This window comes from Lissotriton helveticus, chromosome 3_1 (genome assembly GCF_964261635.1).
Source record: "Lissotriton helveticus chromosome 3_1, aLisHel1.1, whole genome shotgun sequence".
Lineage (NCBI taxonomy): Eukaryota > Metazoa > Chordata > Amphibia > Caudata > Salamandridae > Lissotriton > Lissotriton helveticus.
In genome coordinates, this window is record NC_136061.1 from 600,524,113 (window position 1) to 600,551,843 (window position 27,731).

The following is a 27,731-nucleotide window of genomic DNA, read 5'->3' on the forward strand; positions in this document are numbered from 1 at the left end:
CTAATGAGAGGAAGAGAAACCACGGAGAATACATGTTAAAGAGTTAACACATTAGGAGAAGAAGACAGAAGGAATAGGAAGAACGAGGGGTGCAGTGCTTAATTTGACACGGTGGTTAGCGCCGGCACTTAATCATTAACACAAACGCTTTTCATGAGCACCAATTAAGGACATAATCATTTATGGTAGGCACAGGAAGATTCCATGATTTGCCTAGAATCACAGGATGTAGAGCTGAAGCCGAGATTCAAACCTGGTTGCCCACCTCTGAAGTAAGCAGCTCTGGCTATTACGCCACATCCTCTCCCCACTTCAACGGTTAGCAGTAGTTCTGTTTTTGATGGGCTGGTGCAAGCTGCCTCCTGACGAGAGCCCCGGCACTTACTTTTTTTTTTTACAAACTAACCACTGAAGGGGTGAAAAGAGATGGAACAATAAGGGGTTGTTCTTGTCATCTCTGATGAAGTGATGCCTGTGTTGCTACCTTGTGCCGAGGCGGGTTAGTGAACAGGCTACTCGATAATTCCCTGTGTTTATATGTTAATTTTATTGGTAAAGCGTCCGCATGTCGGCAAGTCCTTTTCAGAGCACTCGCAGGAAGGGTGCAACAACATAGAGCATCATCAGACCTAAGGTCTTTGCAGAGCGCGGGCTGAGATTATCACGAAGGTCGACATGGGGGTGAGGACTGATCTAACATAAAGTGAGCTAGATCAAGAAGAAGGGCCCTGTCTCCATGAATTAGGTGGTGGTCCTCAATGTAGTCTTTTCGTGCATTGTAGGCTTCTTTGAAAAGATCCTGTACTTTTCAGAGCATGGTATGTTGGATAGGGCTCGAAGGACTGGGTCCATAGCATTCCACCATGTTACCCTGATTTCGCACAATTTTCCTCATGTCTCTTACTTCCATATTCAGAAATGTTGATCAGATCAGACCGGTCCTGCTACATCTGAGAATGCGTCTTGGTGTGTAGTTGGTGGTCAATTTAAGACGAGTGGCCTGTCTATGACCAGCGGTAGCTTAACACTGACTTGTCTTTTATTTATGGCTACAGGTGTCATAAGAAAAGACACAGTGTTGTTACTGACTAGTGCAAATTGCTCCTTCATTTATAGTGGGATTTTACTTAAGAAAGGTGCTTAATGACTGACATGGTACCTTCTCATACAATAGCAAAATGTCCATTTAGCTATATTTAGTGGATCAATGAACCACATTGGCCAGTGCCAAAAAGGACGCCCCTAGCCGTATGAACTAAATGAATGCCAACAGCCATCCTGAGGTCTTTGCATAAATGTAAGAAAGGCTTTGGAGTATGGAGCGAAATCCGCTTCAAAAACCACTTGGACCTCTACTATCCCATCAAGAGTATCCCCTCTGAAAATTATCTCACGAAGCACCCCGCTATCCTTTTACAGCATGGTAAAGTGGCAAAGTGTTAAACATTTTTGGAGGGAGAGTGTAGATATCATCCAGGGCCAATGTCTTTGGAATGCTGAGAGTGAATGATGTCATAGAATGCTGGTGTATGGTGTGGGGTGGACGCTCAGTTGGTGTGGGGATGTAGCCCTGACTGGACCTTAGTTGCTGTAAACTAAGGGCCTGACAAGAAATAAAGTCCATACCTCTTTAGCTGAGAGACACTACACTTTTGTGTGAACACCTTGCCCTCTAATTGCAACAGGACCCTTTAATCATCACCCCCCTCTGTTTGATCCCATGCCCCAGGTCGACTCTAGAGCTATGTAGCATCAATGACGCCATATGGAATAAGGCAATGTGCATGACTAAACCGTGGCTGGATGCCCATCAGAACACGACACAATCAACCCCTTTCCCTCTTCCCTCTGTAATGTCAGAGGGTAATCACAAATCTTTCAGCCCGGGCAGTCTGATTAAAAGAGTGCCTGGGCATATGCTCAACATCTGGACTTCCGGCAGCCTCCTTGGCATGATGGGAGCAGAGAACACACTCTTCTGCCAGCTAAATGAAGTTCAGGAGTTGGCCGGTGACTTAGCATAGCACACGGCACCCTCCAAGACTCAGAGCAAGCCTGGAAAGATGAATATTGGCGGATTGTCCATGGTACCATCACGAGGTTAATGAGACCACCTAATTGGCAAAAGTGCCAACCTGCATGGGATATTGCACTATTTCCATGGATTACAAATATAATAAACATCTGGCCAAGATCTCTCAGGGCATGTTAGTGCTTCTTGGGCCTCAGCTGTGTGCTGCTGCCCCTCTGCTTGAGTCTCTAAAGGTAGGAAATATAGACAGAAAATTTGGGGATGCAACCAAATCGGCTGATGAGAAAAAGCTAACAAAGGTTGCACTGAGAAAAGCCCTACAGAGTTTTCCCATGAAAACTCTTTTTATTGTGAAAAAATTCTCCACCTAACAAGTTTTTTTTTTACTGAAAATTCTCGTTTGTTTTGCAGGTCAAACTGTGCTACCTTAGAGAAGTTTACAAAGCTTGAAGATTTTGAGAAAAAACAGCAAGATTTGTGAAGAAAATACTGCACGACTCTACATGCGGATAAATAAAGACAGAAGGAATAAAAGAAACAAAGGAAGAAGAAAGGAAGAAAACGTGCCCCCCCAAAGAAATCTAAACAGAAAGACAAATTATGTTATAATAAACTCCCTGTAACAAGTGATACTGTATTTGGATCCTATGTGCATCTGTACTTGCTAACTTCACCTCTTGGACATGGCCACCTACATTCCATGAGTCTAGTTATTCCAAAGAAGCTGCACCAGTAAGTACCTTTGGTGAAAGATCATTGCCCCACAAAATATATAGCAAAAGCAAAGACTTTAAAGCCACCGGCTACAGCTCAGGTCTCTGTTTAGAGTCTGCCTTATTCACAGCATATGAAATCTGCTTATAAATCATTCCAAGAGAGTACTTGCTTTCTAAAATTAGTAACTGGAAAATTTCAGAGAAAAGTTCAAGGTCTTGATGATTTTGTGAAAGTAAAGTAATCTTTGTAACTTGGGCTCAATATATCAAATTTGAATCAAATGTCTATGACTATGTAAAGTCTTTCTTTCCGGGCTCCCTATAATTATGTTGGCAGTGAAAAAACAGAACAATTATTCAAAGTTTAGATATCCTATGTATTACCACATTCTTCAATACTTAAAGGAGTTGCACAGATTAAAATGCAGCAAGTAATGTATTCCATTCTTAGTTTGTAAAACACCTTTGAATATATTCCTCCTTCACTCATAAATCAATTCAAAACAATTAAAGTAGTGATGGGTAGAAGAAAAGGAACACAGAAAACGGGACCAACAAAAGAGGCAAAGGAGAGAGATAAATAAAACACATATAGAAAAGAAAGACGCCCGGCGATGAGGAAAATGAAAAGCAATAAGAGGAATATTAAGGTAATGAGCAAGTACTGAAACAAAATAGAAAAGTGGGAATAGAATGGTTGTTCTGATAGGAACGCAGATGAACTTGAAGAAAAGAAAGAAGGCACAACGTGAAAGGAAATAAAGAGAAAGAAAGAAAGAGCAAAAGAAAGAGCGAAGGAAAGAGCGAAAGAAAGAAAGAAAGAAAGACAGAAATGAAAGAAGCAAAGGACGAAGGAAGGAAAGAAAACGTCTGCCCCATCCCCAAGCATTCTAAACACAAAGACAAATTGCAAAAACAAAATAAGTATAAGCCGGGAAATAAAAGTGTTAGAAATGAAAGTGGACGCGAAAGATTGACTGTGAAAATGATTCACAGCCGCCGTTATACCTAAGAATGGTTAATATACTCTGCTTTAAGATCAAAATCATGTTCATTAGCATATAAATAGCCCAAACCCATATTTGTAAAACCCATAAATGTTTCAATAGGAAATACATGCTGATAGGTCATATTAGCTGAAATGGAAACAAAATAGGAAATCAAAAAGTGTGCAGCTAAACTCCTAAAATGTTTGAGAGAAAATGATTTAAAAGGCAGAAACTAGGAGTATTGTTATTAAATCAGGAGATGTGACAAAATTGTGGGATAAGGAAAAAAAGGAAAATGGCCAGGCTTACAAAGCAGTCGGTATCCTTGGGTCCAGTACAGCCGCCGGCACACTCTCGATGGCAGCAGTCGCTAACGTAGGACCCGTAGCACCTGCCGTCACACTGCTCCGCACACACGGTTTTTGTCACTATCAGAGATATGTGGAGAATAAAAAATATTACGGACATAGCATGGGCATATTCAAACATATATCAGCATCACAATATTTTTTCAGTGCACTCCTCACCTAACATCCATACATCTATCCATCTATCTATCTATCTATCGATATATATATATATACATATATGCAAAGTTGGAAAGAGCATAAATGTGAACTACAAGATCATCACTTATTAGGGTAGCCTACAGGGGGATGGACTTAGTGGTCAACACTAGTTGGAGCCTCCAATTGAAAGGGGAAACATTAAGCGTATCCCTGTGGTCTGGTGGCTCAGTGGACTAATGCATCTACTGCAGTGGCCTGTGTTCGACCTCATGGTCACAGGTTCAAATCCTGGCGGGTCCACTCAGCCTTTCATCCATCTGAGGTTGATAAAATGAGTACCATTTAGTTGGGTAACAACAATCATCTATTATTCAGCGCCAATATACCCGTAGTGGTGAACGTAGTGGTGAACGTGCGCTTTACAAATACACAAGTTATGTTACAGCATATTGCACACAGGCATGGACCAGTAACCCAACGAAGTGCAGTTATAGAATAACCTACACATGTGGTTTCGATACTTGTCAATAAAGATTTGATCACAGCTTGTTGACGGACTGTCAGTGTGTGCTATTATTACCTCTAAAGTACTTCAAGGATTATCCCTATTATCAATACACGTCACTGTCCACGTGACTCAAAGCTCAAATAATATGTTTATATTACAACGTATTTCATTTGTCCAACAACACAATCCAAATGCAACTAAAAATGGAGTCACTGATTGCCCATTGCATTGCTGGAATGGGTGCACCAGAACTAACTCTGCTCTAATACATGCAAGCGTAGGATTCTGTCCCGGGTCAGTACAATCGGTCGGTCCTATACCTTATAGTAAGTCAACTCTTTTGACAAGTGCTTATGAACTTCTACAACCACTGACCATGCCTCACAAAGCCATAGTGGCCCAAGCTGTGATTATGTGCTCGCCAGACTACTTCAGTGGTCTCAATAAAGCCTTCCTGTTAAAACTGCAAGCATTCCAAAACGTCCAAACTTACAACTCTCGCACCATTTGGGCCCGAAATGCTGGCTACGTCGTGCTTGCTAAGAAGTTCTGGCACTAACTCTTGTAAAAAAAAAAAGTGCAGTTCAACATCTCAGCAACTCCAGGCGACATTAAACTTCACACCCAGGGACCTCAGTATTATAACCCGGTGTTCTTTTCACCGGGCCACATTCTCGTGTTGGACTTTCCTAAACGACTTGTGATGCACTAGTCCAAATGCAACACCTTTAGTGGGAGATCTCTCCAAATCTGTTTCGTCTCTCCTCATTTTGCCTCAATCTTGAAGACAAATTTAGATGAGGCCTTCATCTCAGCCTAGAGACTCGCAGAGATCTAATAATGCAATATTGCTCATATGTCATCACGATTACAAGCATTCTTCCAGAAATCACCCTTTGTACTGCCTGCAAGCACCCTGCAGCGATGATAAAGAGTGTGATCATAACTAAATATCAAAGGAAAGAAATAATGTGGCAAGTGTGTGGAACTCCTTCAGTATTTTTCTACATTACTGTGTTGCCTTTCAAAACTTAACGATTTCAACACATTGGGTGATCTATATATCTATTGAACCCCAGAGCAGCATAAGCACCTATAAAGCAATGGTTCTCAAATGTTACAGAACTCCTTGGCAGAATGGTCTGGGCAGGGGAATTGTTCTCTTCCTATCAGGATCTCCTATATATATCCTCTACAGTAAAGAACTAATAATCCTGCCTCTGTCTCTCTGTATTCCTCCCCATGCTCTGTGACTCCTGCGAAAACCGAATACAGGAATTACGGCATAGGTAATCCATAGGCTAACAGAAAACATGACTGTTAGCACCTCAATGCCCACAAAGTGCATGTTTACTGAGGCAGCCAATTAAAAGACTCACAAGTCTACCTGACACGGATAGTGATAGCTGATATGTGTGCGAACTAGAAAACACACAAAACGGTGGAAGTGAGTGTTTCTTTTCCTGCAATTGCATATACAATGTAATATGGCCTCATACTAGATCTATGTACATGGATGCACAGCTGTCTTAGCTGTAGCTGGATAGAGTGTTCCCCGTGCTGTGACTCCAGTGTTTATGGAGGACAGAACAGAAACTCTACAATAATAAGGGACTCGGCCTGCTAATAGCCTTTGTGTTTTTTGAGAAAGTAAAATTACTGATCCGGAACAATGATTAAAAAAATCAATTTGCTCTAGAAAACTGTGATTGTGATATGAACTGCAAAAAATGTAACAGGCATTGACTGTGATGTGCAGTGCTCTCAGTGCAGACTGCACATCTTCAGCTCAGTGCTCACCGCCAGGAAGAGGCAGGCCATCCAGTCCTCAATTTGTAAAAAATGAAGTGCCAGGGCACTTCTCGGAGGGCCATTGCAGCCTGCACCACCCATTGCCCCTGCCAGCACTGTCGGTGACAGAACCAGCAGAACTGCTAACCATCGAGCTCCTGCAAGTGTGACAATTCAGACCATTTCAGGCCACACAAAGCTATAATAATGGCACGAGAAGCTGACTTAATTCATTTTCAATGTATATTAACTTAATAAACACAATTGTTGTGCTCATCTCAAAATTAAAAATACAGTGCCACCATGTGGCAGATTGTCACTAGAGCCAGTGCTGGCACCAGAAACCACAGGCTCAAATTAAGCACTGAGGCCATCCTTCTTCTGTCAGCAGAGCACGTTAGGTCTATGTGGCTTTCGCAGGCATCGACTATCAATGATATTGGATTAAAAACCTGCTCATTCAGTGCTCTGACATAACAGGAGTAAAGAGCTTGTTAAGTGTTTCATTGCTCTTTTATACAAGCAGCAAAGGTATACGACTTGGTCGTTTGGTGCTCAGATGGGTCCTGCCGAGTCACTGCTTCAAAAATCTGTGTGCAATATGTGCACCATATGTGCTTACGCAGTTGGACCAGCTAAACATTTCACCCTTCTGTTAGTGATAAAGTGGCTGCCATTCAGGGCCGGACTGACTACCCGGCAGTTTCGAATGCTGCCGAGCTGGGGGCGAATTTCACTGTAATGGGGCTGATTTAGTTCATTAATAATTAAAGCAAAGCAAATTTCGTTTAGCACACGCAGGTCTCCATGAACGAAATCAGCCCCCAGCTCAGCAGCATTCCAAAGTGCCCGGTAGCCAGTCCGGCCCTGCTGCCATTGGACAGCAATGCCTGTTACCTGCAGCATTGTAAGCCACCATACTGTTTCAGCTAAAAGTAATGCAGTAAGGGTCTCATGTAATAAGTGTTTTAAGGGTCACAAACTCTCACATTCAGTAATTCTGAGGGATTGTGATAGCTAAAACAATTTTTGAAATGTACTAAACCCGATTAACAATTCAGTAAAAGTTTTTTTAAGGAGTTTAGGAAACAATAAGGACTCCGTTTTTCAAAGGTTTTTAGCGTGCTCCTTCCATATACTGATTCCTTATGGTATATATGAAGGTTTTGTGACTGAAATCCAGTCTCAAAATATTAATTTTTTACCATCAACTTAAAGTATGTGGTAACACATTCACAAACAGGTAGGGGACCCCGTCCACATGTCTTTAGGAGTAGGCAGTGGTCCATGGCACGACTACCTACTTGTAAAGAAGCTTTCTGTAACCTTTCTTTTTTTTAAAGCAGCCCATCTCCCTTTAAGGAAAACAGGCTGCTTTTAATAAATGCGTTATTTAAAAGCAATCACAGCCATAGCAGTCTGCTAACCTCAGCAGGCCACCATCTCTATGATTGTGACCAATAGTAGTGAGTCACAATTTGTGACCTCTCGTGGATAGTGATGAGGTAGGTCGAATAGTGGCCTGCTACAATTCTATATTTTGGGAACCGACCTATTGGTACATAGTTTGGTTCACAAAATAAAAAGTATTTGGTCAATGTTGGTACCCAATTTCCAACCACATTTACTAAATCAATTCTTTATACTTGAGAACCTACATTGCTAACCCTACTGGAAACAATGAAATGACACCAGTGCTCTTAGTTGCACACTCCTGCATTCATATCAGCACCCCTCACAATTGTGTTGAGCATATGATATCTCTTCATTTTTAGTGGAGTGTAATACAAGTGCCCACCCTGGTGCACCTGGTCCATAACCCAGACCACAAGAAAAGACCTTTAGATTGTACACATAATAAAAAAGTCACCTGTTGGACATCTTATTAGTAAAACATCTAGTCCAGTTGTCGAATGGCACTTGACTTTTATCTATATTCTCTTCCTCACATATGAATCAATTGTACTTCAATGCAGTGAGTTGTGCATTGATACAGCCACTACATGTTTCATAAAAATATTCTGTGGACTGTCTTAAGGCTCATAAATAATGTAAGCAGCAGTACTTAATTTTGGAGCCCACTGGCACCTATTTTTCTTAAGGGATATTTCCTGAGAGCAAGAGAGGGAAGCATACACAAACGGGAAAGGAGGAGTAAGATAAAAGATGGAAAACCCGTCATAAAGGGAGAAAACAGGAACTTGCAAGAGTGAGGTAATGGGACAGGAAGCGTTGGCAGTGGATTTGAGAGGCATGAGATGAATTCCAGACTATGCAGCCTTGATATTAGGCATTCCAACATGTAATAGAGCCGGCCATGGGCTTCTGAGCTGAGATTTGGGCACCGCCAATCATTCTTATACAAATTAAACACTGATCAGCAGTCATAAACTAGCAATAAGCAATTAACACATTACTTCGCAGTTACTGTAGGCTCAATCTGTATTCCTTTGTCTTATGGAACGTGACCTTTCATAGCTATCTAGACGCAACACAGCATCTTTCATTAATAGGTCTCATGCAAAGATCTTATGCAGTCTCTATTAGATATAGTCTTCTTTTCTCAATCACAAAAGGTAATAGCACACTTGGTTGTCAATCTGTTTCTCTCAAAGAACCAGTGATGTGCTGTCATCTATTGTTAACATAATGTATATTTTACAAGTCACAATTCCCTGTGGTGCTTCATGTATGCACATAGTGGCTCTCCTCAAAAGCAACATGTACCGCTATTTTTGGTTCTATTTTGCGTTGTGCGATCAGGTTCCATACTGAGGACGTCAACTCATATTCAAACCAATGGGCACCAGTATGTGCAGTGTAGGCCAGCAACATAGCAACAATGAAAGGGTAGCAGGTCAAACTGCCCTGCATAATCATTAATCAGCTGCTTTTTTTGTTTCCTTTAATTTTGCATTATGTCAAGAAACCATAAATCTAAAAGATGAGGAAAAAATGAAAAATAACTGAAATCAATAGGCAGGCCTTATGTACATGTAAAGTTATTAGTGAAATACAAGGCCTTTAATTAAAGGAACTGGCTCTCGGCGCAGGTGCTAGATTGCGTTGATTGATCTGCACCGTGCTGCTGTGTCAGCATTATCCCGCCTCCAGACTTCCCCTCTTACCTGCAGAGGCTGATTGGTTCTTTCATGGCTCCAAATGATTTCTTAAAGCACAGACATCCAGCCTTGCAGTCACACAGTAGACACTAATCAAACACAGGGGCACTTGGACATGGGATGCTTCCCGCCTTAATCTTTATGTACATGGTCGAAGCCATGAACCGTCTAGTGCTCCTAAGAGCTTGGAACGGGACAACAGGTCTTGCTTCTAAATTCGCTGCAATCTAGTGTGAGAGCAGCCTCAAAGCACAGTGCTTCTTTCAAGATATGTGTTACCTATGGTACTGATGACCAAGTAGCTCAACACAAAATTCTGAAAGATTTTGGAGGGATTGGGGAGGGTCCAACAATGTAGGGTTAAACCACGAGAGCTTGCATGCTGTTAAAACTTTTACCTACGTCAACTGACAAATAAAATTTGGGATTAGAGAAAATAGTCTTAAGAACCTGCTTGAGTCACATTCACTGCTCCCCATTGTCATTTGGGTTCTGTCATGTGTACTATAAATACAACACAGGGACAACTCAATGACCCCAGATTGCTCCACCCTACATCCTTACTCTTTAGTCCTATCCAAGCCTTCCTGCTCACTTGCAAGTCTACTACTCCGTAACGGTTTCCATAGGTGCATCGTCTAAATGCAAATGCATGTTAACATGTATCATGGGCTATTAAACTGCACCATAACCCTAGGTTTACCTCCTAGTACAACCACAAAAACAAACATTTGTATGTGTGATCAAGGCCTCTTCTTCATAGCACGTGCAAAACCAGAAATCACAAATAAATGCATGTAAGAAATTATCCCATTTGTGTTGTGGTCACTCATTTTGTTTGTGTGTGTGGATTTGATGGCTAAACAAGTCTGTGCACTTTACTACAGCTAAACAGTTGCAAAGTGCCTGCACTCTCCCTCTGAAACATGGTCTGTGATTTTGAACTCCCTATTTGGATGATTTAACTAGCTTATACGTTCATTTTAAAAGGTGCCTTCAGTGCATCTATGGCATTGAAGGTTAAGTGTCATAAGTGGGCTGCAATGTGTATTTGTACCAGTCACATATATGACAAATATATGTCACAGTCAGGAGTGACACTGTGCGCTGGTTAGGCTGCAGTTTCAGTGCACCTCGGTGATACATGGCAGGTAAAATGTATTTGTCATGTAGGAAAAACCTTTTTTTGTTTTATTCATGTCACCCCAAAATTGTGTCTTTTAAGTAGGGGTGGGTGTTACTACTGCACTTTGTGTAGTGTAATCACATGGAATTTCCCAAAAATTCTGCATGATTATGCGGAGTTACGCGAGAAGAATAACTCTGCCTTTAGCACTATTTCTTAGCTCAGGAATGCTCCTTGCACCCCAAATGGAAGTGAGGATATATTTTGACACTAAGAAATATAGCTAAGGGCTGCAAAATATGAAGAGAATGTGCTCTTGCATTAGGATTTTTTGCGAGTCGGAGTAAATGTATAATTATCAATAATTCTGCATCAAGGAGTAACACGGAATCACCAAAATGACTCTGCTTACTCCTGCAAAATTCTGCAGAGGCCATCTTTTAAGCCCACATAGCTACTTAAAAAAATATGGCACAATATATACTGGGTTAGTGTGCTCCCACAAGGAAATAACACTAAAAACGATTTCACTATGTAGGCCAGGCCAGGATTTTTACGCCTAAGTAGGATTAAAACCTTCATTTTCCACCTCTACTTAAGAAAGGGCTTTGGGTCAGAGGACCATGGCTTTCTTCTTGGCCCAGAAAAGGGCAAATGGTGGAACTACTGAGCTCTTAAGAGGAGACCAAGCACCTGGGAGTGAACTGGAACAGTTGATATAACAAAGGGCAAGTTTAGTACGACCTCTTTTGTTTTGGACATACCAGGGTGGGAAGTCTACCATTTATCCCCAGAACCCTCCCAGACAGTTAGGCTCCAGCCAGAGTAGGATGGAAAACATGTTTTGAGCTAGTCAGGTGGGGAAATGACCAAGGAGCTGAAAACAGGCCTGTCTGGTGGCAGCTGAGTGCCACCGTCTTAAAACAGAACTCCTGAGTAATTTTAACATAAGAGGATGTGCCTTAAAGGAGGTGGAGTACTCCAATAAAATTGTTGGGATTGAGCGGTATAATCTTTTTAATCACTGGTTATTGCACAGGATACATCTCACACCTCCACTACCTCCTCATTAGAATATTCCTGGATCGGTGAAGGCTCCACCTGAAAAAGAAGGCTCTGCTGCTAGAAGAATCCTGACTTCTGACACCAGCTGGAAGAAAAGGACTCATGGACTCCTGAGTCCTGCTGGCATCAACGGACTGAAACTGCTCTCCAAGGGTCAAGTGGGTGCCCTCCTGTTTACTTGCTATAGGAACACAAAAAGCAGAAGGACTCCTTATTTCAGACGAGGCCACCTGACTAATGAGAAGTAGACCCTGCAGGAGATTGACCGGAGAGAGACTTGGTGTTCACAAGCCTGTCCTGAGGAGGTAGGGACTGCAGGACTAACCAGAAAAAGCTTTCCCAGCAGTTGGCATCAAGTCAGAAGGTACCTTTCACTGGGATAACCTGCTGAATATATCCAACTTCTACACAATTGCAGTCAGCCTGAAGCTGTGCCTAGGTCCGGGTACACTGTTGCTTATCCATAGTGCATGACTTTTCCCAGGCACATTGGGCCAGATGTATCAAGATACACTTTTGCGATACTCAAATAGCGATTTTTAAGGAATCGCTATTTGAGAATTGCAAAATGGTATGTATGTAAAAATTCGCTATTTTTTAGCTATTTCTTAAAATTCCTTAATTGCGATCAGCAAATTGCTAATCGCAATTAAGGAATAATTTACCATTCATTTCTATGGGCCAGTAGGCCCATAGGAATGAATGTGAAATTATTCTCAATTTGTGATTCGCAATTTACTAATCGCAAATTGAGAATAATTTCAAGGGTGCAGGGGTGTCCAAAGGACACCCTGTTGCACCCCTGAAATAAGCATGGGTGCACATGTGGTGCACATACATGCCCTATGGGCATGTGTGTGCTTCACATGGCACTTTGAAAAATGCCAAAATGGGCATTTTTCAAGAAATTCGCAAATTACCACCAACTTGAAGTTGGTGGTAATATGCGATTCCTTAGGGACAATTAGCAAATGTTTTTTGCTTCATACATTGCATTTAAGGAATCACAAATTTTGCCATTCCTGAAATGCAATCGCAAAATAAGGAATCGCAAATTTGCGATTCCTTATTTTGCACTGAAATTTGCTACATACATACCATTTTGCTCAAATGAGTTCGCAAACGCCGATTTTCGGCGTTTGCGAACCCATTTCAGCTTCATACATCTGGCCTATTGTGCCTTAAAACTTTAAAATGATATATCTCCAGTTCCCCATACCTACTTTGATTATCTGGGTGTTTGTTACTGATTAAATTAATCTCTATTAAAAAAAACTTAATTGTCTTGCGTTTTTTACTTTGAAAAAGTTGGCAAGGCTTCTATAGGGATTGCCTTCTGTTTGTACCTTAGCTACTAGGGGCTGCGCAAAGATCCGTTAATAAATGTGCTTTGACCGAAACAGAGTGAGTTCATCGAGTTGGTAAAGGTGCCCCCATCCCAAATTAGTAACCCTATTTATGACAAAGGGTCACCTGGAGAAAAAACAAAGAAAGTTACTCAGATTTTAAAATGAACATAGAAAAGTAATACAAGGAGTCATCATTCGATGAAGAATGGGTCTTAGCATCTCTGTACTAGGGGGATTCCTAATAATTACATAGGTGAACTTCAGCAGTTCACCTAAGGCAGCTTGTCTCATCTTTAGTTCTGCTTACATTTGCCATTGTGTATAGAAAAGCTTTGCAAACCTTTAGAGAAAAAAGTTTGATAATTCTTAAAGTGGCATTGCAAAGTGGAAAAAAGAATCTTGCTCTGCAGAAAAAAATGTAGTTGAGCTACGGTAAAATTGAAAATCTTCAGACCTTCGTGAATTGAGAAAGTGAAGAACGTTGGAAAATGTTGCTGCCAAAAAACACTTTGCACTCCCCTAGCGACCGTTCTGTTTTTCAGCATTTGGTAAGTAATTTCTCAATGGTATTTCTGCTGTGCAAACAACATAAATAACCTAAGGTGTATTTGCACAGTGCACAGTTCTTACCCAAAAATGAAGGTCATTCAGAACACTGTGCTACTTGTAGGCAGTTCACAGGTGATGTCCAATCTACTTGCACCAGCAGTAATTACACAGGAGAAAACATTGGCTTGGTGGTTCGGTACCTCTTGTCAAAACCAAGAGGTGCGTGGTTATTTTATCAAGGAGATGATTTGCTTTTAAGGTGCTTTAAAAGGGCTCCCAAAGACTGAAGATCTGATGAAAACACATCCTGTGGCAATCAGCAAGCCCTTTTGTTTGTCTGGCCCGTCTAGATATTCTCCTGAAATAAGCGCTTGGCCAATCACCCAGAGGGTTTCTCACTACTGAAGAAAAATAGGGGTGATTGACAATCCAACAATGGTAGAACGATGCTGCCAAATGTAAGCACATTATATGAGGGGACAGACCACGGCTGCCAGTCTCAGTTCTCTCTGGATCAGTGTGTGCTACAAATGATCCTTTCAGGTTTAAGGCTTCTGCCCTGATTCATAGTTTGGTGGAAGGGTCCCTCTCCCAAAGGGGACCAGTAAGGGGTAAATGGCGCATTAAAGAAAACACAGGAAAACATGTGACATTACAGAACATGCTGAGGTGGTATTATGAATAATACTTTTTATAATAATCAATGGTATGAATGCAACCAATGAGTTTATGTTAAGAAAGTGAAACGTTTTGACGATATGATTGTGCAGAAGAGATATGACATTTTAACAAGGGGACTGCCTGCTTGTTCACATAGTACGTAAATTACTTTTTTATTATGTGGAGTACATGGTGGGCAGGCAGTGGGCTGGTTGAGTGAGAATATTGAGGAGTAAGAAGGTAGGCTCAGGACAGTGGATGGAAAACTGTATCAGAAAATTGAATGTCATGAGTTTACAGTATGTAAATGACAATATGGAGGCGGTGCTCTATCAATCTAAGTATACTTACAGCTTTGACAGTGGTGTTCTGTGGGGCCCCAGCACCGTCCCGTGCATGACTTGTGGCACTTTCCACCTACAAGAGAAGCGAAGAACAAACAAGAACTTTAGTTTCTCATACAAGTAAAAAAAAGACTCATCATCAGTGAAACAGAAGACACCATCATCTTTAAAAGTTAACATTCAGTCAATTGCACTCCTAGGCCAATGTGATAATCATGAGTATCTGATGGCTGGGTCTAAATTGAAGGGGCATGGTGAGCAAAATATCAATGGACTGGATGCACCCCTGAGTAATTACCAGTGGCTGAGATTAATTTAAGCATTCCATCCATCACTTTTTTGTATACTTTAGTGTGTCGCCCTAAGTGGGATGGGTATGCTCGAATGTGGATCTAGTTCACACTCTGTCACTGAAACCAAGTTATAACTGACTGATGAGCCCTAACTAGGGCGAAACAAATTCCAGGTTGATTGTGTTCCTGTTTGGGAAGACCTGACCAGCTGGTTCAGGCCAGATTGTTCCCATCAGAGCAGATTTGAGAATGATTTGCATACGGCTGGGTCCAAATTGAGGTGGTATGGTGTGCAACAAAAATTATGGAATTGGATGCGGCATCAAGTAATTACCAGTGGCAGAAATTAACTCAAGAATTCCATGCATCACGATTTTAATATACTTTAATGTTTTAGTTATAGTTCAACGCCTCATCGGGGTTAGTAAGCACTATATATAAATAAATACAACAGGGCAATCCTCAGTCATCAACCATTCCCAATTTTACAGACATGTGCTAGAAATTGGGTTTCTGGTTGTCAGAGGTATGCACCCTGTCAATTCACGAATCACAATCCTTGGCACAGAGTAGTCAGGCTTAACTTAAGAGACAATGTGTAAAGTATTTTCCAATGCTTCCACTAGTAACACAGTGAAAACACAAAAAACGCCACTACACTAGATTATACAAACAGATTACATTTTTATGAACAAAACAAAACAAAAACAACAAAAATCAAACAAGTATAACCAGAGTTTTTAATTTTATAAAGATTAAACGAAAATGTAGTGCTTAAAATCTTAAAGCGCCAACCGGGGCTATCAGACAGAGTTAATCCAAAAGTTCAGGCTGATCCTGATGGAGTGTGGGGTCGGATACAGGGACCAGCCTTTGACCGCTGAACAGTAGCTTAGATGCGTCATCGTTGGAGCCGAGATGCGCTAAGCAAAAGGTGATGCATCGTTGAAGCACAGGATTGAAGGCAATGCCTCAGCACTGAACTGTGCCATGTCGAAGATGCGAAGATGTGCTGGAAACTGGAGATGATGCACTACACAGTCAGTGATGAAGTGTCAATGGTCCTCGCAGCAGCAGCAATGCATTGGCATTAAGGGAGATACGTCGGTTCCATTTGACGCAATGGTGTTAATGCATGGGTTCTAGTTATAGTAGCACTTTACACCCGCTTCAAAGGGCCAAGAACTGGATTTGTACCAATTAGCAGGGCCAGACTTGCAGCAAACAAAGTCCATGTGCTGTTGCAGGATGATTGTAAGTCTTTGATGCCCCTGAGACTTAAAACATGGGGGAAGTCACCAAGCCCTTGGAGTTACTCTTGGTTCAAGTGAGATGGGTCCAGTTCTTCCTCAGTCAGGACAGAGGGTAGCAGGCAGCAGGGCAGCACAGCAGAATAGCAGTTCTTCCACAGCAGCAGAGTGGCAGTCATTTTAGCAGCGCAGCAGTTCATCCTCCTGGCAGAGTTCTTCACAGGGCCAGTAGTCTATTGAGTTGGTAGAGTCAGAAGTCTATTTATTATGCCCAGTGTTGCCTTTGAAGTGCAGGAAACTTCAAAGATGGTCTTTGAAGTGCACAGAGTTCCTTCCTTCCTGACCTGGCTCTAGACTCACCAAAACGGGTTAAGCAGCCCTTTGTGTGGGGAGATTAAACAGCCTATTCAGGTGTGCGAGGCTGTGCCTGCTCCTCCCTCCTATCCTGAACAGGATGGCCCATTAGGACATGGATGCCCCATCAGTCACAACTAAGCTTCCTTTGTGTGTGGCTGTCTAGAGGTAATGGACAAGGCCCAGCTTTCACCCACCACAGACATTTCTTGGAGAAGGCAGAAGGCACACAGGACTAGGAGCAGAAAAATACCATCTTCCTAAAAAAAAGGTCTTTTTAAAATTGTAACGATAAATTGCACTTTACCATTAAAGAGGATTTATCATTACAATTCCATAGGTACTAAAAATAACAGCTCCATCTCCTTCCAATTGGGAATTGCACTTATTAGATGTAAAAAGGAATCCCCAATGTTAACCTATCAGAGGGGTAGGACTCACAGCATTGAAAAATGAATTAAAACGTTAAACTTAAAAGTACATGCTCTACTTTGTACTTACACAGCACCCTGCTGTTATGTGCCCGGGTTAGTTCCATGTAGCGAAGCTGCTCATTTCTTACATTGTCCTCTTTTTCACACTAACATTTCTGCAGTGACCTTTTGCACAAATTTCCATGTGTGACAATGTTGGATTAGTTTCTCTGAAACTACTTCTGTTTACACATCTGGTTTCGCATAACATTATCACAATGACCAAAACACCGAGTACAAGGCCTCTACACACAAATATCATTCTATCTTCATCCACGGGGGTGACAGGGCTATCTATATATCCATAACATCGCTAATCTATGCGTACATCACAAGGATGCTTTTTATTTTAAATAATCAGTATCTCATAGAATTAGCAGAGGAGGCACTTCAGCTGACGCCAGGGTCCCTTCATGCTGAGACTTCACCATGCAGCGGTCTGACATCTTGGAGGGGTGTTCAGTTCATGCCAAGACGGGGCCCTACATTCTCTACTGCCGGGCAATGGGGTTGGGTTGTCCCTTGGGGGAATTCTTGGCTTCACACCTGAACACACTCTAGGGGCACACAGAGTAGGGTTTGCATAGTAAGCAAAAGAAACAACAGTGAATCTATTCTGTTGCTTTGTTGATTTCAGTTCAGCGTTTGATTTGGTCGATTGTAGAATACTTTGAGTGAAATTAATACGATTGGGCATTCCATGTCCAATACTTCAAATTCACAGTAAGCAGGCTGAATTCTTACTAGAAGTGTATTCAAGGAACTGAATGCATGTAGGAAGCTGGCTCTGTATATACTATACCAAAATGAGGTATAGTGTGCACAGAGTCCAGTGGAACTCCAAAGGTAGGCAGAGGTAAAAGTAGATAGCACCTTACTCTCTATTTGTTGTAGTGTGGGCGAGCAGTAAGGCTTTATCAGAGGGTAGCGTTAAGCATTTGTTGTACACACTCAATCAGCAAATGATTGTCACACACTCAAAGGCTGAACTCAGACCAGTTTTGTTTGTATAAAAATATTCTTTTAGTTATTGTATTTCCTAGAACCAAGCAAGCCTGGCACAGGTAAGTGAAATAAATGCTTTGCAAAATATTATGCAGTTTTTACAAGTGAATGCGAGTTCAATTGCCGTTGTTTGAAATACAGGTAAGTCAAGGTATTACAATTACAGTACAGATTACCTTTTAGTTACTTTTAGATTACTTTTTCTACTCTGTGATATGCCTAGATATCGCACTGGGATATTTCCTAGAGAAAAGGTAAGTAAAAACAGTTTTGCACAATTGTACTTTTGTAGGTTTCCATACTAATCAACTCCACAAGGAACATTTTTCAGAGAAAAACAGTCAATAGGTTGATATGGAGAGAAATGAAGTTAACGCTTACCAGGTAAGTAATCGGTCTTTGGGGTACAGCTTCTAGGGTTAGAACAAGGGTTCCCCCAAGGTCAAGGATGCACTCTTGTTACACCCTCAGCAGCACTAGAGCGGATGGGAGCAGAGTGCTGAGGCCCAAAGTGGGGCCTCTGGTTGGTGGCTGCTTACAAGCCGGCCACTGGGTTGTGGGATCAACGCTCCTGGTGTTAGGCTCAGGGCAAAGGGGGATCCTGTTTAGCACAAAAAAGTGCACCCGCAGCGGCACAGGGGCGGCTGGTTTGGCATCAGGTGCCTAGTTGTTTTCAATGGGGATTTTTGGTTTTGGTTTTCAGCTGCAGGCTCGGTCCAGGAAGTCTTCCGTGAGGAACCAACAGCTGGGCTGGTACGTTGGAGGGCTCAGGACATAGGTGCAACTCAGGTTCTCTTCTCCATGGTGCAGGGAGGCTGGATGCAGGGGTGTCTTTTGAGGTCAGATTTCCTCTTACTGGGCCACTCTTGGTTGGGGGGTCTCCGTGCAGAGGCTGCAGGTGACATCGGGGAGTCCTGGAGAGGTCAACCCATGGTTGACTCGAACTCTGGAGCACTGGGGGACCTTGCTGGAACTAGTGGGCCACTCAAACTCAGGCCGTAGGCGATGGGTGCAGTGGTGGTTCCAGGCGTTGGGTTTCTTTTTCTTCAGCAAGCTCAGAGTTTGTCTTGGGGTTTTCTTTTGAACAGAGCTGCTGTTCAAAAGAGATCCGATCTTTGTTGAAGGCAGTCGATCCTCCCAGGGTTCTGGAGGTCACTGGCTGCAGGACAAGGTGACTTTTGCCACAGGATGTCTGGAAACTGCAGATGGGATCTTAAGGCTGGGGCCAAGTCAGTTGTTCTCTGCAGTCTCCTCTGCCGGTCGTTTTCTTTTATGCTTTTTCTTCTTAGGTTGCGGGAATCAGCTTTTTTGGTTCAGGACTGCCCCCAAAATAGTGTATTTAGGGGGTGGTTTAGGAGTCTCGAGGTCAGTAGCCAATGGGCTACTGACCTTGGGGTGACAACACCCTTGGAGTGCTCACCCCACGAGGGGGAGTGAGCACAATTCCTAATCCTGATTGGGGAGAGCCTGCCATCTGTAAGATGGCGGGTACTGAAGAGTGGGCTTCACCTCGCCTCCCCCACCTGAGGGGTAGGGTTGGCAGATGTTGGCACACCTTCTGGGCTGGCTAATTCTTCCAGCCTATCTTCCCACCAAAAAGGAGGGGAGACAGGAAGGGGGTCTTTTCCTGATAGCAGGAGAGGCTGGGGGTCACATTACAAAGGCTGTAAGACCTTTGAAGCTCCCCTGCCACAGATAGCTCTTCCTGGCCTGGGAGGTGCAGGGGGTGAACACCACAACCACGAAAGGCTTTGTTTCTGGACTCAGGGAGCGAAGGCTCCCACCCTAGGGGTCCAGAAACATGTCTTGCAGTGGCAGACTGGTGTGTACCAGTCAGGAAACCCACCAGAGGCTGGTCATTTTTCAGGGGGCATCTCTAAGATGCTTTCTGTGTGCATTTTTCATTAAATCCCACACTGGCATCCGTGTGGGTTTAATGTGCTGAGAAGTTTGATACCAAACTTCCCAGTTTTCAGTAAAGCCACTATGGTGCAGTGGCGTTTGTACTGATAAACTCCTAGAACTGTATACTCTTAATGGCATTACTGCACTTACACTGTCTAAGAATTGGCTTAGACACTGTAGGGGTACAGGGCTCATGCACCTGTACCCTCACCACTGGTATAGTGCACCCAGCTAGAGGGGTGGCTGATCTATGCCAGGGCAGTGAGTTGTAGGCATGGTACACAGGGATGTGTACCATGTCGACTCTTCACTTTGTTCTGCACCAAAAAACGCAGCCTGCAACAGCAGTGTGTGTCTGTAAAGGTACAGGGCCTCTAAGGGCGGCACAATAAGTGCTGCAGCCCTTAGAGGCGTTCCCTGGCCACAGTGCCCTAAGGTACCCATTGTACACAAGGGACTAGCATGTGGCCAGAGAGGTGCCAAAATGGGGGTACAAGGTACAGTTTTGGGGAAAGAACACAGGAACTTGGAACCTGATTGGCAGGGACCCAGGGTTTATCAAGTCAAAGTGCATCAGTAGTCTGGCAAAAAGTGGGGGGGTTACTGCAACAGAAACCCAGCTTCCTACAACGCACAATATAGTTTGTGGCTCATTGTACTAGTGTGTCTTGTTTTCCTAGAAGAGAGAGGCTTTTTAGCACACACATAGATAAAAAAAAGTTGCTACAAAATCCACATTTGGCTCAGTTTTAAAAAAAACCAATCTGAGTGGGAGGAGGCATCACTGGAACAAGTAGGGTTACTTTACTTTGCAGGCTTTCTCAGTGATATTCTGAAGTAGCATTCATGCCCCTAAAGCTTCAAATAGCAGCAGCTGTCACTGAATGCAGGCACTGAATTGCTTGCTAAACGGCATGGTCATACAGAGTAGACAAGGAGGCCAATAACTGCAGTTCTTTGTTATTCACAGTTCCTCATTCCAAAGAAGGGAAGGATTGGATGAGCAGGGAGGCTGACATCTTCTACCCGCAGCTGGTAGTGATTTCTCCCAATCGAGCCCCATGATTAAATGGTTTGCGACATTGGGACACGTTTTTCAACTCAGAAGTGATTTGCTTTGCATGAGGCATAAAACATAAGAGGACAAAAGCCGGACTCTCACAGGCATCAATTATGCAGCCACAAATCCGAGCATCTCTCCATACAGCCCTCTCTTTTCTAGTTATATATTTATCTATGAGGAGTAAAATACCCGGAATTGAAGCGATGAGGGGTTACGCACGGAAATGTAGAATGACAGGAGATGAAGACAGCTAGTCCAAAATGGCTTGCCAATGCCCCACCTGTTCGTGACGTACATAGCCTACACAATCTTGAATGTTGTCTAGCTGCTTTCAGTACCATTGCTCTTGCGTGCCTTTATACAGGTGATTTTGCTGTAAATTGAATTTGTTCCTTTTTTCTTATTCTACTGCTGGAAGGATGCAATTAAAAATTCCAATACATACTTGACATGGTATGTTAAGCAAGCCTCACCCTCGGTAAGGGTGCTGGTGATTCTTATTCAACAAAAAAGCTGTGAAAACATGCATGAAGGTGTATTATTTATTACAATTGTTTTAAAAAATGGATAAAAGTCAAAAGTATTCTATGTTTCATTTCACGTGCTAGGCAGATTCTGTAGAGTCATGTAGTTATCCTTGTCCCACTTATCTTACCGAAACCTTCAAAGCTCTTAAAGTGACATATTGCATCAATCTTACAGGCTGAGACGGAAGTAGCGATAATATCATGACACTCTTTAACAATATAAATGATGAGATGCTGCCACACAAGGCACTGCTTACAGCTAGTGCCTAGAGAGAAAGAAACACTAGTGCGGATTTCTCCATCACAAGTACAGATACATCTGCAGCTGTAAACCCACTCGTGGGTGCTGAAGTGGCATGTTTTACCATGGAAATTTGGGAATTCCCTTAAATATGCACATTTGTGGACATTCCTAATGATCTCTCAGGCCCGTTCTACTCTTCCAGAATGGGCAGGGGCATAGATCACCGCAGATTTTCTGGGGGTCGAGGGAACAAGTTTCTCCACATGTTGAAATGTTTAAACCACAAAGAAAAGAAAAATGCATTTGCACAGGAGCAGCCGTTGTTCGCTATGTAGAAGTCTGCACAGAGGGAATCAGAGTTTGCTGGGACATTCATATGGCATTCCCACTATAACAGCTAAAACGATATTCTGGTGCCGATATCCTGGGGTACTAGTGGGAATTGAGAGAGCGCAAATTTGAATAAAAAGTATGTATAGGGCATATTTACAAGCACATTGAATAACGTAGGAACGAAATGTATATCGTAATGTGAAGTGACACTTATAGCATATAGATAACCAATATAATCTGAAGCAATATAGAAAATGTAACTGTATTCACTTTAGAATATGTGTTAGATTTAGAAGGCCCGTATACGTAGTGGGCTGATGTAGAAATGTGTAGAAATGTTTACGAAATGTAGAACGTGCAAAGTAGAATTCATGTACGTGTGAATCTTTAAATGGAGAAGCAGCGATAAATGAAACGTAAGGAAATGTGTAGAACATATATAACACGAGATAGCGAATGAGAATATAAAGTTATACTCTACGTAGTTATATTCTATGTAAATTGTATTCGAGTATAATCAAGACTTTTGCTAAAAATGAATATATAAATGTGTGTTAAAAGTTGTATTGTGTAGAAGACTTTTTGTAGGAATGTTAGAAAGGTTTAGGTCATTTGTGATTCTAACCAGACTGACCAAGGGTTAGCAGGAGTACAGTCCGATGTATATAATTTAGCGGACTTACAGGAGTTGTAAATAGCTTGATGTGGACATGAGAGCCAAGAAGTCTAGCACTTGTTAGATTTAAGGTGACAACGCTGGACAAGGTTTATGACCTGAACGTGATGAGAAGCGTTAAGAATTCGAAACTTGTTTTGAGAAGTCCATTCACAGGACCTAGAAGGGTCAACATCACAGTCGTAGTTTAAAGTTCTGTTGACGATGTTGACTTGTGCTCTGAAATGTCAATTGTAAATTTGAATGAAGTCACCAATAAGAAGATGAAGATGACATCTAAAGGAGAAAGGTCAGCTTAACGGACGACGAAAGAGATGAAGCAATGGACGAAGCTAGAAGCTGACATCATCGGGGAAAGTCCGTGGTGGGCGTCAAGGGGCGTTCTACCCACACTGTGATTGTGTATATTAGGGACAGCACCCCGGGGAGCAGAGCAGAATCAGTAGTGAGAATAGAACCATTAGCGATGAGCAATTGGGAGATTAGGAACAGCGAGACGAATTGCTCAGAGCAAGGGCGAAGGTAGATGCATTGAGCAGATGCGCTGAGATATCAGAGCGCAAGGGAGCAGTAGGCCGAGGACCCTTAGAGAGATCGAATGGGTAGGCAGATAGGGTACTGCTTCTGAAACTTAAGGATTCCTTTAGAGGCTAAGAGAGTTTGAACTTCTTTGGGAGTCAAACTGCTGGCACCTTTTAGGGAAGAAACTTGCGAAGTAGGGTTGTCACATAGCATAGAATAGGGATAGATTAATTTGATGATTTCTTTATCTTATTACAGATGACGCGGAAGAAACCACTTCACACCGAAGCTTAAGTGGCTGATATTGTAACCGATTTGTATTTTGTATATTTGGAGATTTTATCTTGAGTGGATTGTATCGCATTCAAATTAATTCTATATAAAACCCTTAAACTCTATCAGTTGTAAGTGGTTCTTCAGAGTGGCGTCAGTTAATGGGGTATATCTAACAAATGCGAGGGTGGTCCTTTCCTCAATGACAGATACGAGCGGTCCAAACAGATGAATGGGATTCTTTATTAAATTTATCACAATCATAAGTTAATATCGAAATCTCATTCCCCGCAGTTGGTAGCAGAGGATGGTTATCTTCTTGAGGAAGACGACCTAGGCCAGGTTAGTTTACCCCAAGGTCCCTAGTCATCGTCGACCAGAAGAAGAATTGCAGCCGAAGACGGTGTTGATGGTGCGTCGAGAGAAAAGCAACAGAATCAGTTAAGAGTGAGTATAAGGGTCATGCGTTGTAAGATTGCGGTGTTTAACGTTGTTCCTGTGTTGTAATGTCAAGCGGAGTTGAATGCTTGTAGTGTGATTGTGGTAAGGTTGTGAGCGCGCGCAACCGGATGAAATCTTATGTCCAGAGGACTTAAGTGGTTCGGGTGTATCGAACACCCAGAGTAATTTGTCTACCATTGAAAGGGGGTCATGAGGTACCATTGATTTCCCGACAGACCGATGATAGGGGGAGCGTACGAGTGAGCAAATGAGTAGCGGACGCTGGTCGTACGTTTACTGTGTGTAAGTAACCTATCAGTGGAGGCAAGTGTCCGACCGAAAAAAGAAAGACGCTGTGCCAGTTGGGGTAGCAATTACAGTTAGACTGTGGCCGTACAGTCAGAGAGAGAAGTGATCGCTTGGACGGAAGTAGTCATTTTTCAAGGTATGAATGAAAACGCATGTGACATCGTGAACGAGTTGAGAAACGAGGGAAGCTGCTGAAGAGACAAGTGACGTCAGCGTAGAGCCGTGCTGAGGTTGGTCAATTAGCATAAGAACTGTGCTGAGATAGGCTGATTAGCGAGAGTCATACAGGGATTGGTGGTTGTTAGCAAGACGCAAATAAGTAAGAAATATCGTACGTGATCAAAATGAAGTGTTTTAAGGGTTTAGGAAAAATCTTTAAAAGAAAAAGGAAAAATTTATGTGTCGGAGAAGAAGCTCCACCAGAAGGCACACCAGCATATCATATGGCAGTAAATGTAGGCTTACACTCGATATTATGGATTTCCGAGTGGCACAGGATAACTGAAGGGCAAAAAGAACTGGCGTTTCCAAGATTTGGAACGTTTAAATTAGAAGTGTTGAACCAATTGAAGGCAACGATGCTTTCAATGAGACCTTTACCGAGGCCAACACAATTTGAAGCTCTTGGTGTGTGGTTTAGAACAGCACACGAAAGGGGCGTAAAGAGGCGACAAGAAAGAGTGAGAAGATCGGTAAAAGCAGTACAGGATGCTAAATGGGACGATGAAGCAAAGAAATGGAGGGTGCAGAAGATAGAAGCAGAGAAACTGTACCCGATGTTGGATGTTACGGGTGAACGGAAACCTATAGAACAGGAAGATGAGGAAAGCGAGTTGGAGGAGGATCTGATAGAGAGGCTATTGATAGACAGACCACCTCCATATAGCGGGGAACTTGCGAGCCCCATATTACCGCAAACGGACGGAGCTAGGTGGGGGGAGTATAAGTCGATCCCGGTAACAGAATGGGACGTTAATAGGACTGAGGAAATACCCCAAACTAGTTCTGAACAGAGAGTAGTGGGAAGATTTGTGGTCCAGAAGGTGCCGGAGACGCAATGCGCTAGGACATATCAAATGCCGGATGCTTTGCAAGTCCCGGTCACCATAGGCCCTATTGTGTCTATCTACAACCCGGAAGGGGTCCAGCAGGAGGAACAGGCACGATGGGAAAATGAAAGAACAGAAGGGGAGAATAGGAAGGCCACAATGAATCCCCACAGGCAAATACGAGCACCAATAAGTCGGAGTACCCCATTAGATTCCGCAATAGGTCCCAGGGTAGAACAGGGAGGTCGAAGAGGACCAATGGATTTGAGGGGTCCTAAACCGAAAACCCATAAGGAATTAAGGGAATACCTGAGAGAATGGGACGCTGCCGGAGAGGCTCGGAATAAAAGTTTAGAAACGGGATCCGAGTGGAGAGAGCAGGGGAGCAGGATTCTCTCTCATTGTGGAGCGGGCGAAAGCAGCCCCGAGTGGGAGAGAGGAAGCCAAGAGAGCAGAAGAGATATTTATCCTACCGATAACAGCGATAGGCTAACGGGCGAAGACAGAAGTGCAGGGTATAGCGAAGTGCCTCACGTCACCTTCAGTGAAGGGGAACGTAGGACACAGGAGTACCAGAATACCTTTAGGTGCACACATCATGCCCCAGGTGAGAATGTAAGACATTGGAGTCACGGGAACATGGAGAGTCGCGAAGCGCCTCGACATGCATCCGGTGATAGTGGACGGAGTCAGGAGAACATAGGAAGTTGCGAAACGTCTCGCCATCCATCCGGTGATCGCGAAAGAGATCACGGGAACATGGAGGGTCGTGACGGAACCTATCGGCTATTAAGCGACACCAGACAACAAGCAAGTTATAATGGGCTAGAACCGAACGGTGGATCCTATCCCACATCTGGAGAAACTGAGCCGAAAAGTCGGAACATAGGGTTGGGGGACGGAGCATTATTCCACCATACCCCACGCGAAGATGGAAAGGCTTGGGATCTAGAGGGGTGGGAACGAAGAGAAGAAAGGAAGATCCCTCATAACTCACCTGTGCTCAGGCGTAGGGCGCATAGTGGAGGTGAGAGGGACATGAGAGAAGAACATAGAACTGAGATGCTAAAAGCGGAAATAAAAGCAAAACGGCTTGACGTGATGAGTTTGAAGACAGATCTGGATGAATTGATTGATGGTACAGTTTCATTAGAGAGATTAGCTTCGTATACACCAGATGAGATACTGTTCATATCCAAAGATATTACTCGGAGAGCGAGGTCAGCTCATGAGAACTTATCTAATTTAGCAAATAGGTACATGGTAGACCTGTCACGAACTAAAGCTTTACAGAGTAACCATAGGCTAACTTGCACGGATCAGGACTTGGATGACCGTAGAACGATTGCGCTGAAGGTACACATAAGGGAATTGATCGTAAATATAAGAATATGGAGAGAACTAGATAGATGGGAGGAAAGATGGTCTAGAAAGGGCTCCGTTAGACGGAGTGTGCTGGAGAAGTCCCAGGACGCAGACTTGATGCGAATGGAAGCCTTCCCTTTGCGAGAAATCGCGAATGGAAGCTACGTTCATGTGCCCTGGAGTAGGGGGGATTTGGCGGCATTTACCAATTCTTTCCCAAAGCTTAGAGATAATCCCGTCGAGTGGTACAAGCAGGTAGAGAGATTCGTGAAGATCTCGAAGGTACTGTGGATCGATTTGAACACACTGTTCGATATCGTAGTACCCGGAGATTTGTGGACGGCGTGCAAGCTCAGTGTTGGATGGCCTACTTGCGAGCCCCCGAGAGATACCCGGACGAATGGTCCATCAGGCAGAGTCATGGAAAATTACGAGAGAGTAATAACATGGCTAAAAGAGAAAGTGCCGGTGCAAGACATAGACTGGGTAAAGATAGATCGAACTACTCAGGAGCCGAAAGAGACAGTTCATGAGTTCTATGAGAGATTACTGAAAGCATTCAAGCAGTACAGCGGGTTAGATGTGATGGATCCCAAGGACATAGGACAGTTTGTTTCGAAGTTTGTCCTCGGATTAAGACCAGAAATATGTCTAATGATCCAGCAGCATCTGATCTGTTGGCAGAATAAGCCTTTGGATGAAATTCTGAGGTATGCAAGGTACTGTAGTGACGAGATAGACTCTAAGGCAAAGAAGCTTAAAGAAAAGTTAATGCTAGTGCAAATGCAAGCTGCTGGAAAGGATAAACCGTGGCAGCAGGGAACAGGAACGCAGGCAAAGAAACAGAATAATCAAAGCAGAGATGAGGGAGAAAGACCGAGACCGAGAG

General features: G+C 43.0%; 1 protein-coding gene across 1 annotated transcript in view; it reads right to left on the reverse strand.

Annotated features, from left to right (window-relative positions):
* Window positions 1-27,731, reverse strand: part of ERBB4 (erb-b2 receptor tyrosine kinase 4) — a 1,576,940-nt gene that overhangs the window by 703,665 nt on the left and 845,544 nt on the right. The window contains exons 4-5 of the mRNA XM_078682001.1: window positions 14,768-14,833; window positions 4,047-4,165 (exon numbers count right to left, since the gene is read on the reverse strand). Of these exons, the coding sequence (XP_078538127.1) occupies window positions 4,047-4,165; window positions 14,768-14,833 (185 nt within the window). The remainder of the gene's footprint in view (window positions 1-4,046; window positions 4,166-14,767; window positions 14,834-27,731) is intronic.